At 37.2% G+C, this 17,804-nt stretch overlaps 1 protein-coding gene across 2 annotated transcripts in view; it reads left to right on the top strand.

The window, feature by feature from the left end:
- Gabra3 (gamma-aminobutyric acid type A receptor subunit alpha3) overlaps positions 1-17,384 on the top strand; it is a 179,433-nt gene extending 162,049 nt beyond the window's left edge. For both annotated transcript variants that reach the window (XM_051178247.1, XM_051178249.1), the window contains 2 exons: positions 3,890-4,101; positions 16,954-17,384. In XM_051178247.1, the coding sequence (XP_051034204.1) occupies positions 3,890-4,101; positions 16,954-17,289 (548 nt within the window). In that variant the 3' untranslated portion in view covers positions 17,290-17,384. The remainder of the gene's footprint in view (positions 1-3,889; positions 4,102-16,953) is intronic.
- The last annotated feature ends 420 nt before the right edge of the window (positions 17,385-17,804 follow it).

Below are 17,804 nucleotides of genomic sequence, written 5' to 3'. Positions count from 1 at the left end.
GCAGAGAGAGTTCACTGGACATCCAGGGCTACACAGAGAAACCCTGTCTTGGAAAAGGAAGAAAAGAAGGAAGGGAGGGAGGGAGGGAGAAAGGAAGGGAGGAAAACAATACTGATGGCTGTTCAATAAATGAAGGAAGATTATACTAGAATGAAGGTTGAAATTATTAATAAAAATAATAAATAAATGAGTCATGGTGGCTATTTATTGAGTTACAAATAACAGCAATGATTTATAAAGAAAATACTGTAGTCAAATATAATCTATGTAAGTTGATATGGAAAATAAAAATACTGTATATATTTTCATTGATAAAGAACATATCAATTAGCACTAAATTTTCATTAATCAAGGATACATATTGACTGAAAATCATCTATATCTTCAGGGACTGTTAAATGTACAATTACTTTAATAAACTTGACAATATCATATAAATTTAAACATTCATATTGTATAATCTTCCAGTTCCATTCCCTAGGTTTTTAGGAAGGTAAATGAATGAATACTTACATAAATACTTAATGCAATTTGTTTAGACACTTTATGTGTTAAATATTTGAAACTTTTACATGACCATTAATAAGTGAATAGATGAACAAATTACATTACATTAAAACTGTGGACTCACTCTGAAATCAAGAAAAGTACTCTAAAGATGAAACACAAATAAACCCAAACTATTACATTAAGGAAATGTATCCAGACACACATGATCACATACTGTATGATAATGACACGAAACTGCGTGTGTGGCTGAGAGCACGGAGAGGGTGTTAGGGACATAAACCAGTCTATGAGAAGGAGTCATGACAGTTCCCTCATCATGCAGTATGGTGAAACAGACACATCTTAACAAGTCAGTGTATTAGAAGTAGTCATATGAAATGAGGAGGTCAGTCAGTTCTACCTTAGTCCTTGAAGAACATCTTTCTGGAAGTGTCTTAAAAGAGAATCACTGTCAGGCTGCCCCCCACCCTTTTTCAAAGCTGAGGTACTCTGTGGAGTGTACAGAATGCTTAATTGAGAGCCCTTGCAATTGAGAGCTCTCTCTCTCTGTATGGTGACAGGTCTAATTAAGTCTCAAAGGTTAAGCTCCAAAACTCTCCATTGAGATAAGGCACAGATCATTTATGGTACAGTACAATTGCTGTAGATGTGCTCAGGAGGACCATACATTTGTTCATAGCCACACACGAAGTAGCTTATGTCTCTCATAAGGCTCTAGTTCCTTCTTCTCAATTTACTTTTTCTGAAAACTTCATATATGAATACTAAGTCTGTATCACTCATACACTCCTTCATATATGAGTACTAAGTCTGTATCACTCATACACTCCTTCATATATGAGTACTAAGTCTGTAGCACTCATACACTCCTTCATATATGAGTACTAAGTCTGTATCACTCATACACTCCTTCATATATGAGTACTAAGTCTGTATCACTCATACACTCCTTCATATATGAGTACTAAGTCTGTATCACTCATACACTCCTTCATATATGAGTACTAAGTCTGTATCACTCATACACTCCTTCATATATGAGTACTAAGTCTGTATCACTCATACACTCCTTCATATATGAGTACTAAGTCTGTATCACTCATACACTCCTTCATATATGAGTACTAAGTCTGTATCACTCATACACTCCTTCATATATGAGTACTAAGTCTGTATCACTCATACACTCCTTCATATATGAGTACTAAGTCTGTATCACTCATACACTCCTTCATATATGAGTACTAAGTCTGTATCACTCATACACTCCTTCATATATGAGTACTAAGTCTGTATCACTCATACACTCCTTCATATATGAGTACTAAGTCTGTATCACTCATACACTCCTTCATATATGAGTACTAAGTCTGTATCACTCATACACTCCTTCATATATGAGTACTAAGTCTGTATCACTCATACACTCCTTCATATATGAGTACTAAGTCTGTATCACTCATACACTCCTTCATATATGAGTACTAAGTCTGTATCACTCATACACTCCTTCATATGTGAGTACTAAGTCTGTATCACTCATACACTCCTTCATATATGAGTACTAAGTCTGTATCACTCATACACTCCTTCATATATGAGTACTAAGTCTGTATCACTCATACACTCCTTCATATATGAGTACTAAGTCTGTATCACTCATACACTCCTTCATATATGAATACTAAGTCTGTATCACTCATACACTCCTTCATATATGAGTACTAAGTCTGTATCACTCATACACTCCTTCATATATGAGTACTAAGTCTGTATCACTCATACACTCCTTCATATATGAGTACTAAGTCTGTATCACTCATACACTCCTTCATATATGAGTACTAAGTCTGTATCACTCATACACTCCTTCATATATGAGTACTAAGTCTGTATCACTCATACACTCCTTCATATATGAGTACTAAGTCTGTATCACTCATACACTCCTTCATATATGAGTACTAAGTCTGTATCACTCATACACTCCTTTCTTGAGATATTGGAGATGGTGAAGTTTGGGTCTAGTATCAGGATTTTTTGTTTGTTTGTTTGTTTATATGTACTAACACTGTAGCTGATCCTCACATTGTATAATCTGTGTTTTGCTACTCGGCTCTGATGCTAAGTTTCTGCAAATGTGCACTTTTGCTGTCTTTGTTGCAAATTCTTCTCCAGTCTAGATTTTCACATATACAGCAAATGTGTAAGTAAGGAATTCAAAGAAGCAAGACAGGAGAATTAGCACCAAGGATGGTCACTCACAAGGTTTACTCTCTCAATAGAGCTAGTAGAGCCAGTGTTTCCTCTTGTTGCCTTATTCTGTAGCATCTCACCCATGAGCATTTCATTTTGTGCCCCACTTGACCCATTATTTTTCATTCTCTTCAGTTTTACAACAATCAGAGAGAGAGAGATTATGATCATTTCTCCTTTAAATATGATTGAGTTTGGGAATATGAAAGTGCTAGGTTATCTGATACTCACAAATGGTGAGAAAGAAGGCACAGAGAGATCAAAGGGCTTTACCAAGCTTCAACATGAGTAAGTGGCAGCCAAAAGAGTTCCAGTTCTGCAAAAACTCTCAAGATACAGCTTTTGGAATAGTTTGGATTGTTCAAAAGTCTCAGTTGAGACCTCGAACTTGATACAGTTAAAGAAACACTTTCCATAGTAGTTTGTTGCCTTATCAGAAGAAATCACAAAAAATAGAGAGAGAGAGAGAGAGAGAGAGAGAGAGAGAGAGAGAGAGAGAGAGAGAGAGAGAGAGAAACCAGACTGAACTCAGACCTATGCTTTGAATCACGGCCTCAGTTTCAGACTTATTGAAAGAAAACTACCAGAACTGAGAGGAAGGTGGCAAAAGAAGAACATGAGGTAAGCACTGATCTCCAATGCTCTGGAGATAAGAAGACCCTTCTTATCCTGGAGATGAGGCAGTGCCTTTTCCCTTCTTGTTAGGTTACAGAAAGAACCATCATTAGAGGAAGCAGAGTTAGCTCATAAGTAAGTCTTTCTAATTTGGAAGTTCTCTTACAACAAAACGGGCTACCCATTCTTCAGCAGAAATACTTAGTCAGAGGTTAGGGGACAACAATAGAGTAATTTTTATGGCAGTTCCAATAAAGTGGTTCCTAGGCTGATATGTCTGTTTGTCTCTTTGTCTATAATTTACTTTAAGACAGGGCAGTACTTGAAGCAAAGGGTAAGTACAGTTTATTATCAAAAAGTAAATCAGGCTACTCCACAAACAACACAAGTTAAGAGGCCTTACTGAATAAGATGTAGTACTTCCTTTCAGGTAGGAGGTTTGTAATCCTATCAAGTACACAGCCAGGGTCTTCCAGTTGTAAATGGCTCTTGACTTTTCTCTCCTCAGGTGTCACCACTGTTCTCACTATGACCACCTTAAGTATCAGTGCCAGAAACTCCTTACCTAAAGTGGCATACGCGACGGCCATGGACTGGTTCATAGCCGTCTGTTATGCCTTTGTATTTTCTGCACTGATTGAATTTGCCACTGTCAACTACTTCACTAAACGAAGTTGGGCTTGGGAAGGCAAGAAGGTACCAGAAGCTCTGGAGATGAAGGTGAGTTCAATAAAGGAAGGGCTGGGAAGTACTTCCAGAGAGATCTGTATTGGGACCAGAAGTGAACAGCCTGTAGCTTGCAGGAACTGAGCAGGGCTATGTGTTATTCACTGGGGTCATCAATCCAATTCTCAACTGGGGTGCTTCTTGGCAACATGGGGTTCAACTAATAACAATGAAAAGAAGGCTAATAGCATGTAGGGTTTATATCTTGTGGTGTTGAGGCAAATATAAATGTGATTCTGCTAGATTCTGGGGACATTGGTACTTAGAAAACTACCCAAAAGCTTGGAGTCTTATCCACATCTGAAGCACAGTCTCCAACACCATTTCTACCCCTCACTCTCTGGAACATTCGCATTGCAGTCAAAATGAAGTGCTCATCATTCTTTCCAAGTCTTTGTCTATTTTTTTTTATTCTCTATCTGAAGTATTCTTCTTTTTTCCCTGGTAAATATGTACTCATTCTACCAAATCCAACTAAAACATTACTATCTCTGTAGAGCCTGTTAGGAACCATGGAGACATATTTGGCTTTGTGGGTGTGAGTACTCTGATATTAAAATAATTTAGTTGCATTAAAGGTACTCATTTGCCCCCTTAACATATTATGAACATCATGGCTATTGGGCCCTTACCTTCATCTTGGCACGGCATCTGAATAAGAATGAAAGCTGAAGAAATGTTGGCTAAGTGGGTAGATAAAGAGACAAGATAAACTCACTGGATTGATAGGAATTAATCATGAATGTGATCAATAGTTTTTAAACCCTTCAAGACCATTTTTTTTGTTTTAATAGAAAAACTTCACCTTTATTAATATGTTGCTAAAAGTTTTGACTACATATCAGTGAGTTTGTAAAAAGAAAAAGGAAACATATAACATATACTCAAGACAATTTAGAATTTTAATGACCATTTTAAATATTCAAATTGAACAGATCATTCCAGAAAGTCAGGGGACAGGGTGCTTCAAATTCAGAGGTTCCTTTGTCAGGATCTTAACCGCATTCCTAAATGATAACAATAAAACTTTAATTCTGAAATTTAGCTCAACAGCTTTTTATCAGAGAATTATATGTGGTTTCCTGGGAAACAGTTTCTCAATTTTGATTGTATTGACATTATTTGGAGAACAGGGCTGATGGCAAGCAAATAGGTCTTCACCCGCTCTTGTGACTAAAGACCTCTCTGACTTAGCCTTTGCAGTAGTTGGACACTCAACATTTATGATTGGATCTCCTAGAGTTAGTAGGAGAAGAAACTAGTCTCCTGTCATTTTAGATAATTCCTAGTGAAGGCTCACTATATTCTAGGAGGTTTAGTAGTAGCACTTTAGGAAGGAAAATAAGGATTTAAGCCATGAGCATGAGCTTCAGAAGCCGATGTTTCACAATTAATGTGTGATGCATGGAGTTTCTGGAGCCACCAGAGGCAGGGTTGTGTCTGCTGGAGCAGAAGGGAATATGCAGAGGGAAGCAGTTGTGTTCGGGTTGACTGTGCTCAGATTTGATTTGGGAGTGGCTACTTCCAGTCTAGCACTGGCATTTCCCGGTTGAACAGTTGTATCTGGAGATGTTTGTCCTTCGACAATCACTGGGATGGCCTCAGATACAGTGATGCTCTCTGTAGTAACTTTAAGTTCTGCATTGATTACCAGTTCAATGCAAGACCGATTTTTATAGCAAAATATTCTTAGATGTGTAGTCTTCTTCAAAATAGGAAAGGAAGGAACATTTTCAAATTCCTTTTATGAAGTCACTATTATCCTGATACCAAAACCAAATATCCAACCAAAAAGAAAAAAAAAAAAAGGAAAAAATTATGAACCAACATCTCTGGTGAATATGGATACAAGAAAAAAACCTCAGTAAAATACTTATATGTAGATGGACTTTCTTTGGACTGCCAGCTCCCAAATAATGGTACAGACTTCTTATTAAGCATGAAAGCTTGGTTAGGCAAGGCTTGTTCTCAAGTAGCTGTAATTTATAAAGTAATCTATGTTCTGCCTTGTGGCTCATTACTTCTCAGTACTGCTGGTGAATCCTCTATCTCTCAGCTTATTCCCCTGATATCCTCTCTCTCTCCAGAAGTTCAATCTATCTTCTCTTGCCTATCTATTGTCCATTTAGCTCTTTATTAAACCAATAAGAAGTTGCCTTAGACAAGTGAGGTAAAACAGACACACATCTTCACGGTATACAAAAGATTATTCTACAAAATTTCCCCCTTTTGTCTAAATAAAAAGGAAATGTTTTAACTGTAATATAGTAAAGCTAAATACAGTGGTAAAGCTTATTGAGTAAGAATTATATTCAGAATGTCCAGTCCATTTGTATTTCGAGACTTAGGAGAAAATACTCTATTATCTATCCTATCTTGGTGAGTCCAAAGTTTTATACCTAACCTACTTTCTATCATACATTCTATTACCAACCTAAAAACACATTTAAGACCATCAAATATTTTCTTACATAAAGAACATAAACTTTTCACCATCTCAACCTTTACGACTTTACATGTCTTTTATGAAATTCTTTTCTGAATTTGGTAACAAAGAGAACTGTAAAACTATATTTAGTCATCAATCCCATTAGAGACTTGAGGCTAGATATTGCCTGAGTAAACAGAATGTATAGAGAAAGCAACTTCCAAAACTACAGAAATGACAAAGACACCTGGTTGCCTGGACAGTCACCCAAGATTTCTCTGCAACATTGGAACATCCAACTTCAGCCTACAGAATATCTGACAGAATTATCCATGAAGCAAGAATTTGGAAGTACTGGCCTACATTGTCTTTGCAATGTTCAGCAGCCAACTTCCTTTGTGTCCTTATTGTCCTATTTGGATGACATACTGTTATCAGCCAAGGCAAAGGCAGTGGCTAGATTTGCCACACTTGAAGCAAACTCCATATGGAGGTTATTTGATGTCCATCATATTTCTTGAAGTAGATTGGTGCTGTCAGAAGCAGACATGTCTCAGTGTTATGTTATTAGAACATTTTAAATGCCACACTCTGTAGATTTTTGGAGTGTTTGGAGACCATGTATCTATCTAAAATACATAAGGATAAATAAAGTTTATTTCTGTCTATATCTAAACTCTTACTTCAAGTTTGATTGTTTCTTACGTATCCTAAACAGTGTGTAATAGTAGCTTTTGAGGACTAGATCTTTATAATTTTAAATGAGTTTCATAATTATAATACTTACAGTATAACAAAAATAACCTTAAATTTTTATCAATATACAAAAATCCATACCAATTTAAAATACTTGAGACTAATAGCTGCTTTATATTTTAAAATAGATTCAATAATCTGGCCTTTTATCCTATTGTTCCTATATCCTCCCCCCTTTTTCACTAGGAGAGAAAGGATAGGGGAAAGAAAAAGAAAGGAGGAAATTCCTTAATCTAACCTCCTCTGTTTAGCTTCCTTCCTAATAATGACCAATAACAGCTTGCAAATAACCCCCTAAACAGTGACAAACATCCTTAACCAGCTGAATGACAAAAAAACAAAACAAAACAAAACAAAAAATCCACTCTGCCTCTTGGGAATATGGACATCATGTTCCTAAAATTACTCCCTGTTGTCCTGGGGTTGATAGCATCTTTAGGGGTCCCTGAAAATTGGGATAATGGTCAAGTTCTAGCAGAGTTAGCTGCATCATTTGTTGTCCAGTCTCTGTGTGATGGGAAAGCGTAGGGTTTATCTAAAGTCCTGGCTAAATTAATCTGTGAGGTTGAACCATCTCAGCTAGCAAATGTAATTAGACTTTCTTTAGACTACCAGCTCCCAAATAATGATAATGACTTATTAAGTATGAAAGCTTGGCCTTAACTTAGGCTTGTTCCCAACTAGCTTTTAAAACTTAAATTAACCTGTTTATATTATTCTATGTTCTGCCATGTGACCCATGTGTCCTCCGGACCATTCATCCCACTTCCTCTGCATCTCACTAGAGAATCCCTTGCCTCTGTTTTTTTTTTTTTTTTCTTCCAGAATTGCTTTCTCCAGAAGTCCCACTTATCCTCTCCTGCCTATCTATTGGCCATTTAACCCTTCATTAAACGAATCAAAAGGTGCCTTAAACAGGTGGGACAAAACAAAGGCACATCTTCACAGTATATAAAAGGATTATCCCACAACACTTACATTCATAATTTAAATAATTTCAAAATGATTAACTATTGTATTCAGGTAGGCTTCATCCCAGTGATGTACAGATGATTCAATGTGTGAAAATCAGTAATATAATCTACTGCTTAAATAAACTAAATGACTGAAACAATATGATACATCATTCGATTCAGAAAAGGCATTTGACAAAAATCCAACATCTTCCATGATATTCCATATTCCTATATTCCTATATTCCATGACTAGGAATATAGGAGACACATCTCAACATAGTATAGACAATATACAGGAAGACCCCATCCAACATCATCACAATGGGAGAAAACATCAAATAATTTCCACTAAAACAAGAATGTCCACTTTCCTTACTCCTGTTCAACATAATATGTGGCTTTAGAGTAATAAAACAAGTGAAACAGATGAAAGAAAAAAATAAATGCAAATTGGAAATTCAGAGTATCTTTACTTGCAGATGATAATGTATTATGTATAAAAGTCCCCGAATACTCTACCAGGAAACTCCTTCTGCTGATAAAAAAAAATTAGCAAAATAGGTGTATACTATATTAACAGACATTTTCTTTAAAGGTCTTTAATGGGCAAGGATAGTGTTGACATCACAGATTTGTTCTGTTCCTAGAAGTATATACCATAGATATTTATGTTTTCTTCTATATTTACCATTTCTTCTCTAATAATATTTAACTATTTATTATTTTAACTTAATTACCATTTTATCAAACCTAGTTTCTGTGTCTTGCATCATTTTCAACAATTGCTACTCACCTTCATTTTTATAATATCTTCCTCAATTACACATCTTACCTTTGTAGACAGGGTCTCTCATTGAATGAAAGCTATTTTGTCTAGATTTACTGGCCTGTCAGCCCTAACAATCTTTCTCTACCTCCTCAGTGCTGGGATTATATCTCTGGCTTTTTATATGGTATTTGGAGATAAAAGTCAGGTTCTCGTGTTTGCATAGCAAATAGTTCACTGACTGAGCCATCCCCCCAGCCCTAATTGACTTATATCTATTTCATGATCTTTTACCTTGTTTTCATGTTTTCCATGTTTCTCTTGTGTATTCTCCAACAATCTTTATTGCTCATCTTCCCCACTCCTGCAGCATATTTTGCATCAGTTATTACTTTAAGTTACAATAGAGCAATTCTTTACTACCTATTTTGTTTGGAAACTTCCCTTTAGAAAGTGACTCAGAGGATGATTGGGACAGGGTTGAGGACTTGAAAATGAGTTGTAGTCTTCATAATTTGAGCATCATTTTCTGGATTCTGCTTCTAAGTAGTAAGAAGTTTCACTTGCTCACTGGAAAGCACTCTATAGTGTGTGTGTGTGTGTGTGTGTTGTGTGTGTGTGTGTTGTGTGTGTGTGTGTTGTGTGTGTGTGTTGTGTGTGTGTGTGTTGTGTGTGTGTGTGTGTGTGTGTGTGTGTGTGTGTGTGTGTGTATAGTTCCATGTGCCCATTTGGGGGGATATAGCCACTTGTTGAAACTCTATTTTTGGCCAGAGCCTAAAGCACCAGACATTTTAAGTGTCTTTATCACTCTGATCTGATGATTTTCAGTGTGTTTTGGCACCAAAGTTATAAAATTCCCATCTCACAAAAGATGAACTTTTAGGCTTGAGATTATAACTTTGGTAGAATATTTGTTCATCTTGAACATCAATGTCCAAAGTTTGAAATGCAGCAATTTAAAGAGAAAATAAAATGGAAAAAAATATCCCCAAAAGGTTTCATTGTTTTTGGTTGTTTCCAAAGAGTAAAGATGTCCCAGGTCTGGTAAGAAAATATTTCCAGAATATATTGTATAAGTAGATATTTTCAGAGAAATTAGTTCTGTAACTGATATAGTTTAAGTTTGCTAAGGACATATTATGACAAATTGAGCTCTAATGTTTACTGAACTGATAGAAGAGGAAAGGGTGTGTAGTTTATCAAGATAATTGATTAAATTAAAAATATAATTATTTATTTATTTAATTTAAAAATAAAAATATATAGTTTATTTTACATGTGTAACTATTTTGCACACATGTATTTAACTACACTTATGCATGAAGTGCTCCCCAGGGGCCAGAAGAGAGCACCATCTCCCCTGTATAGAATTGTGAGTTATTTTCTGGGTACTGAGAATTGAACCTAGTTCATCTTCAAGAACAGCAAGTTATCTTAACGGCTGAACCATTGCCTCTTCTCCATTGAATAACTTTCTATTATGTCCTAGAAAACACTTAAAGTATTAGGCTGATACAATTGGTTGACCAATTGAAGTAAAATAGAACTCATCAATGGCCTGACATTTAGTTGAACTGAGTAGGGGCTCCTGCAGACAATTCACAGGACTCTTTTAACTGTAACCTTTCAATATGTTGTCAATTGAAGGTCAAATAAAGAATTTCATGGTAGAAGATTCAAATCCATATGGAGATGATTAAATTTTGAAATAATCAGAAATAATGTGTGAAGTGTGAAAGGACAAGCTAAAATGAAGAGACTAAGAGTAAACATAAATCCAATTCTAAAAATTATTTCTAACACATGGAAACAAAACTTGGTTCTCAGTTAATATATATGCATGTATGTGTATACATCTGTATATATAATTACTGTAATCATACATTATTGTAACTATACTGGATAAAGAAACAAAAAAAGAGAGAAATATACACATATACACACATACTCCATGCTGCTTCTTTTTTTTCTGTGATTGGAATATTGCTGTGTTGCCTAGGCAAGACATTCAGCTAGTTATCCTATTACCTAGGTTTCAAAAGTAGGTGGAATTTCTGGCATGCATCATTAAACTCAGTTTTGCAATCCCCTCCCCCTTAATCTTTTCATTCACTCCTCTCAACCTATCGTTATTGCCTTCTATGAACCTGTATTGAAATATCCACCCCTCCCGTACCTGTTGCACTGACCATGCCAAATGGTGCAGACATGACCTATGGGGGCTAGGTCTGGGGCCTGGACCCCAGCTCGCTCTCTCACTTCCTGGTTGGAGAGGGAAAGTATCTAGGGGCATCCTTCCAGTGGGAACCTGTGGCTGTCATCTGTTTCTGGTGTAAGTGATTTCTCCCTGATTAAACATCAATCAGTCTATATTGTGTCACAGAATCTTATGTCCCATGCAATATGACCCTTGAATAGGTAGGTCACTTTATTCAGATCTTTTAAAGGTGTTTACTGTTATTCAGGTCTTGAACCTTCTTAAAGGTACTTTTTCTAGCTAGCATTCACTATCCTACTCTGCACTGATCTGCCTTATGTGTTTCAACTCTAGTTGTCATTACCTGACATTGGTGTATGCATTTCTTTGATTGAATTTCTTTTTACATATTCCTTTCATTGGACTATGAACTTGAGTATAGAAATCATGTCTTACTGTTCACAGCTGCATCCCTAGCAAGCACCAGAGAACTTGCCATATAACAGACAATTTTGAAATATTTGGTAATTCAATAACATGAAGCCTTTCAAAATCTGATGCTTTTATTTTTGTTTCTTTACCTAGTATACTCACAATAATGTATGATTATATTCATTTATTAGCATCCATAGACTCCCTAGTAACGTCAGTACAATGTGGGTTTTTGGTTTGTTTTGTTTTTCTGGAAAAAAAACTATAGCTATTATTTTGATGAAAGTTTGGAGTTTATATACTTAAATTCTTCTGATCCTTCAGTATCTGAGGCCTTCTCTGCTAGAATATTAAAATTTGCTCTTATGAAATCAAATTTAAATATCTTGTGTGTGTGTGTGTGTGTGTGTGTGTGTGCATGTGCTGGTGGAGGCCTGTGCAGCATAGGGTGTTGGTTCCCTTGGAGCTGGAGTTACAGGCAGTTGTGAACTAACTGCTTGCTTTGAGCACTGGGAACTGAACTTGGTTCTTTTGCAAGCATAGTTATCCTTCTTATCCACTGAGCCATATCATTACCCTCTTAATTTAAATTTTAACTGTTTTGTTGTTGTTGTTTTGTTTTTACTGGGAGTATGGAAAACCATCATATATGAAGTTTACCTCAATTTCTTATTTCTTTCTTGCCCTCAAAGCACTGATAGTATCTGAATCTCTTCCATTCTTTCCTTCTAAGCTGCAACTTGAACCTGGGTAATTCCCCATCATTTTAGGAAGCTGACTTTCCATCTGCATGTCTTCCCCTTCTATAGGCTTAACTAATCCCTCTAAGTCGATCTGCATTCCTCTATCATTCTTCATTTTTTTAGACAGTGTCTCTCACTGACCCTCGACATTACCAATTAAATGAGACTGTATGGCCAGCAATCCCCAGGGACTTGGGTGTTAGCAAGGTTAACTCTGGGCTCACTGAACTATTTCCCAATCCACAAAGTGTCTTTTGTTATAATTAATCTAAGTTCTATCTGTGATTTTTCTGAGGACATGGCCAATTCATTATATGATTTTTGCATATACAAATGTGTTATGTAAAATAACTATCATAAGCAACATAGTATATGCAGTTAAAATTAGATAGTCTGAATTAGAGCAATATGATTCATTTTATTATTTTAAATAAATGTAGATGTATGTCCTAGTTAGTTCACAATTTCAGGTTACAGCCCAGCACTGGAGGACAGTAAAGGGACAAAATCTTACTCACATTACATCCACAGTCAAGAACAGAAAAAAATGAATGCATGCATGCCTACTGCTCAGTTCATAAAACAATTTAGGACCCAAGTCTAGTGAATGATGCCACACACTTTTAGGGTAGGTATACCCATATCAATTAACACATTCAAGAAAATAGCTCATAGATTACCCATGGAATAACCTGATATAAAAAAATCTCTCATTGAGATTGTCTTCCCAAGCCATTCCAGATTGTGCTATGTTGACAATTAAAACTATCACATACAAATATACAAAATATAACTATTGTACAATTTGTTATTTTTTCTTTTTGTTAATTACATTTGTTTTCTAATAACTTCATGCATGTATACAATACATTCTGATCATTCTCACCCTCATACTTTCTTATCTTCCTCCAACCCATGTATTTTTAAGCAGTCCAATATGCAATTCAATGTTAAGCAAACTTACAGTTAATCCCCAGAATACTTTTCATCCCCAAAACTTAAATTTCTCTACTCATTAAAGGACAATGTCTCCGCATCCTGCTTTATGCTGTAATGTTCAGTTTCATTTCCTTTTTTTTTTTTTTTTTTTTTTTTTTACAGTGCAGGTACAAATGTAGTATTGTTTAAAATATGTCATGTTGGAAATGATGAGAGAAACTAAAAGTTAATTGAATCACCTGCTGCTTCTCTTCACCTAAAGAACATGAAGTGCCTGTGAAGACAAAGAAAGTGCTTGTTGTCCCAAGTGACTGTTTCAAAGACCTAGACATAACCAGCTTATAAGATGACTAAATGAAATGACATGCAAAAGCTTTTAGCAAAGTCAGTGTAAAGTTTTCTTCAATTTCTTTTTCCTTTTTTGTTTTGCTTTTATTTTGCCTACCCATGGAAGAAAACTACTAAGCAAATTAATGAGCAGGCAAACAAGTAAAGCAGTGTTTTGCTTAATAGCAAAGGCATTTAACAGCAGGACTCTATTCACACAATGACTTTGCTAATTATAAATAAGCCATGTAGTATTTAAAGTATTTATAAGGTTCTTAGAAGGCTTTGAGTTCTGTACTCCTTCTGCTTGTAACAATGAGACTACAATCCTCCAACAAAGAAGTAAAGTACTGCTTTTGAAATGTCTTATTAGTCAGCTGTTTATTTACTTACATGAACACCCCCTTATCTTGCATACTTTCCACCCCTCATCTCCAGCACTCCCTGTCCCCGACTGAGAATGCTGATGTCAACATAGGTGGTCACAGTGTGATATACAGGGTCTTTCAAGATTTGACCTTTTCCTTTATATTAATTAATTAATTTGTTTATGTTCCACCTGGACCATAGTTTCTCCACCTTCTTATCCTCCCACTCTCTCCCTCTACCATTCTTCTGCCCCTCCTAACCCACACCACCTCTTTATTTGCTCAGAAAGTGTCAGGTCTCCCATGGTCATCAGCAAAGGATGGCGTATCAAGTACATCCGCTTATATTGAAGCTGGGCAAGGCAATCCAGCATAGGGAACAGGTTTCCATGAGACTGGCTACTTATTTGTGTTAGTTTTCATCTGATGTCCCTGCCCCGCCCCCCATATCCTACAATCCCTCCTCCCTTTCCTCAGCAGGGTTCTCCTGGGCCCAGTGTTCGGCCATGGTTCCCGAGCTGCCTCACCAGTCACTGGATGAAGGCTCTCTTCTCACAACAGGGTGGTTACCCACCCAGTCACAGGGGATGGCCCAAAGATCTGGCCTTTCCTTCAGTTCTTACAACTTGTTTTCTGTGCTCACTATGATTCAGCCACAGCAAACTCCTATGCACTGGCCTTTGCTGCATTATCATTTGGTGACTCCTGCTCATTTTTTTCAAAAATTTATTTTACATTCTGGCTAGTTTCACCTTCCTCCTCTCATCCCAGTACCTCCTAACCCCCATTTTCCCACCCCTCTCCCAATATATTCCTCTTCCCATTCTGTTCAGGAAAGAGCAGGCCTCCCATAGGTATAAAATGGCATGGCATTTCAAGTTGCAGTAAGACTAATACTCCCCATGTATTAAGGCTGGGCAAGGTGACCCAATACAAGTAGTAGATTCCCAAAGCCAGCAAAAGAGTCAGAGACACCCCTGCACATACTGTTAGAAGCTCCACAAAGACCATTTTTAAATTGGATTATTTTGTTCCTGTTCAAGTTTTAATGCTCAGACTGGAAATCTCACAGCCTTCTTTGAGCTGCCTTTCCCACATGTGAAGGTAAACTCATAACAGTTAACTCAAAACAATTAGGACCTACGTTATACATTATGTCAATCATGTGTTTATAGGGCCTTCTTCAACAATAGGCTGCAAACACTTAGGAGAAAGGGACTGCAGTGTTATTTCTAGACTTTCTATTAACCCTAAATGTCTAGCATAGGTTTTGGCACTGTTGATATTCAATAAATATACAAGAATGATTATTTGGATCAGGAAAGTAAATAGTACTATGATTGAATGACAAAAATAAGAAGCAATGGGAATTCTGAGGAAGTAAGAAAGGGGAGAGGAGGAGAAAGGAGCAACAAAAGGAACAGAGAAAATAAGGAAACAAGTTAGGAACTGGAAGAGTACAGGAGTTAATTCCAGCATCTGAGAAGCATCAAGAGAGGGATTGAGATATGTGGAGGGACGACATGGGATGAGTTTTACATACTAAACTAGGCCACTGCCTCAGGCTGCGGTTAGGAGCTAGCTTGCTGCTTTAGTCATCATGCCATGCAGCCTCTCTGTTCCAATCCAGATCTAAGCATGGCAACACCACATATACATGAACACATTTATGTGAATACAGGCTGGGGGTAGGATGGGGTAGAGCACATTTATTTCTGTGTTTTGAGGATAGTTATGTTGGGAAAAAAGCTCCCGAAGGGCAATGTCATAGCCAGCTTCCTGCTGTTTTTACTTATGCTGTATCAGAAGAGGTCATTTCTTCAGCTCTGTGGGGAGGCTATGGCTCCTGCTAGCAGCTTAGCAAGAGTGGAAAACCTTTGTATACCTCCTACTTTGCTAAACACCTTTATAGTGCATGAAGACAGCATGCTGTTGTGATGATGCATGTAGTATTTATTATGCTCTTTAAGACAGAATGACTTTGCAGATTCACCAAGCTCTCTTCTTCACAGGAGGTGTGCCCCTTGATGGCTGCAGCCTTTTTGAAGTTTTTTCCTCGGGTAACAAAAAATACCTTGTGCTATAGAAAGTGGCACAGTGTGTCTATGGACATAAATCAGGAATTCTGATTGGTAGTATGTATTCTGCCATTTAATTTGAGGCTGACTTATTAAATGTGAATAATGTCATCTACTTCATAGGGTGATGGACAAAATGTAATCTATAAAAACTCACATCTCCTAGCAATTTCCACTGCCATTCTCCCCTTTGACCCTCTCAACAATCTGCCAGCTATTTTCATCTTTAGTTTACAAATGAAGAAACTGAAACTCACAACGGAGGAGTGATTTATCCAAAAACACATAGCTAGAATTTTCTATTTTCTTTCTGTTGCTGTGATAAAACACTGATGAAAAACAACTGATATAGGAAAGTCTTCATTTGGTTTACACTTCCAGATCCATCATTGAGAGAAGCTTGGACAGGGACACTAGCAAGAACTTAAAGCAGAAACTATGTAGGAATGATGCTTGCTGGATGATCTGATAGCTTTCTTATATGGTCTAGTACCACTTGCCTAATGATTAGTGATACCCAGAGTGATCTAGACCCATCTACATCAATGAACAATTAAGACACGTCCCCCACATATATGCCCAAGTAACCAACCCTGATATGGGCAGTCCCTCCATTGCAAGTCCATTCTCAGGTGACTTAAGGCTGTGTCATGGTTACTAGGATAGTTAAAATGGTGCATGCAAGTCTTCTGTTTGCAAAATACTGTCCCTATGTATAAACATACCACTTAGTAGGTTCTTTAATATCCCTCATGGCTCTTCCTCCCTGCAGTCTCCAAAGGTACTTCGTGCAATGAATTCATCATCTTTTATATGTTTTGTTCTCTCCCTTCCCCTCTTTTTTTTCTGGATTTAGAGGAAAACACCAGCAGCCCCAACAAAGAAAACAAGCACCACTTTCAACATTGTGGGAACCACCTATCCTATGAACCTGGCCAAGGATGCTGAGTTCTCCACCATCTCCAAGGGTGCCACTCCCAGTGCTTCTTCAACTCCAACAGTCATTGCTTCACCCAAGGCCACTTATGTGCAGGACACCCCTGCTGAGACCAAGACCTACAACAGTGTCAGCAAGGTTGACAAAATCTCCCGCATCATCTTTCCTGTGCTCTTTGCCATATTCAATCTTGTCTATTGGGCCACATATGTGAACCGGGAATCGGCTATCAAGGGCATGATCCGCAAACAATAGATTATAGTGGTGGCACAGCAACCAGAGCACTGTATACCCCATGAAGCATCCAAACACCCAAAACCCAGGGCTCCCTTCATCTTCATGTGTTTCATGATTCTTCTTTTTAACTCTGTCCCAGGCTGAGTGTAATCACTTTCTAAATTCATATTTATGAGCCTCAATGAAAATGTAACAGCAGAAAAATGACTTGTCCCTTGAACATTGCTTGGATTGAGCCAGACACTGCTATTTGTTCAGTTGATCATCTTAGTATGCCCAGTTGAGGGCACTGCATGTGTTCAATTTCACTCTGCCCACTGAGGAATGAACAGGAGATTCTACTTCTAGTGGAAATCTTGGCTGTGTGAGGTCCAGGGTGTTGAGATTCAGGAGCATATTAACTGGGCTTCACTGGATGATTCTGACTCACTATGGAGTTAGGTCTAGCTGTTTCATAAAATTTTATCCATCTGGCCCCTTCTATGCCCCCATCAGGGCCTACTAGATGTATGAACTGGTAGAATGAGAAGAAA

This window comes from Phodopus roborovskii, unplaced genomic scaffold (assembly GCF_943737965.1).
Source record: "Phodopus roborovskii unplaced genomic scaffold, PHOROB, whole genome shotgun sequence".
In the NCBI taxonomy this organism is placed as follows: Eukaryota; Metazoa; Chordata; class Mammalia; order Rodentia; family Cricetidae; genus Phodopus; species Phodopus roborovskii.
The sequence above is the reverse complement of the archived record's forward strand: the minus strand, read 5'-3'. Positions and strand labels throughout refer to the sequence as shown.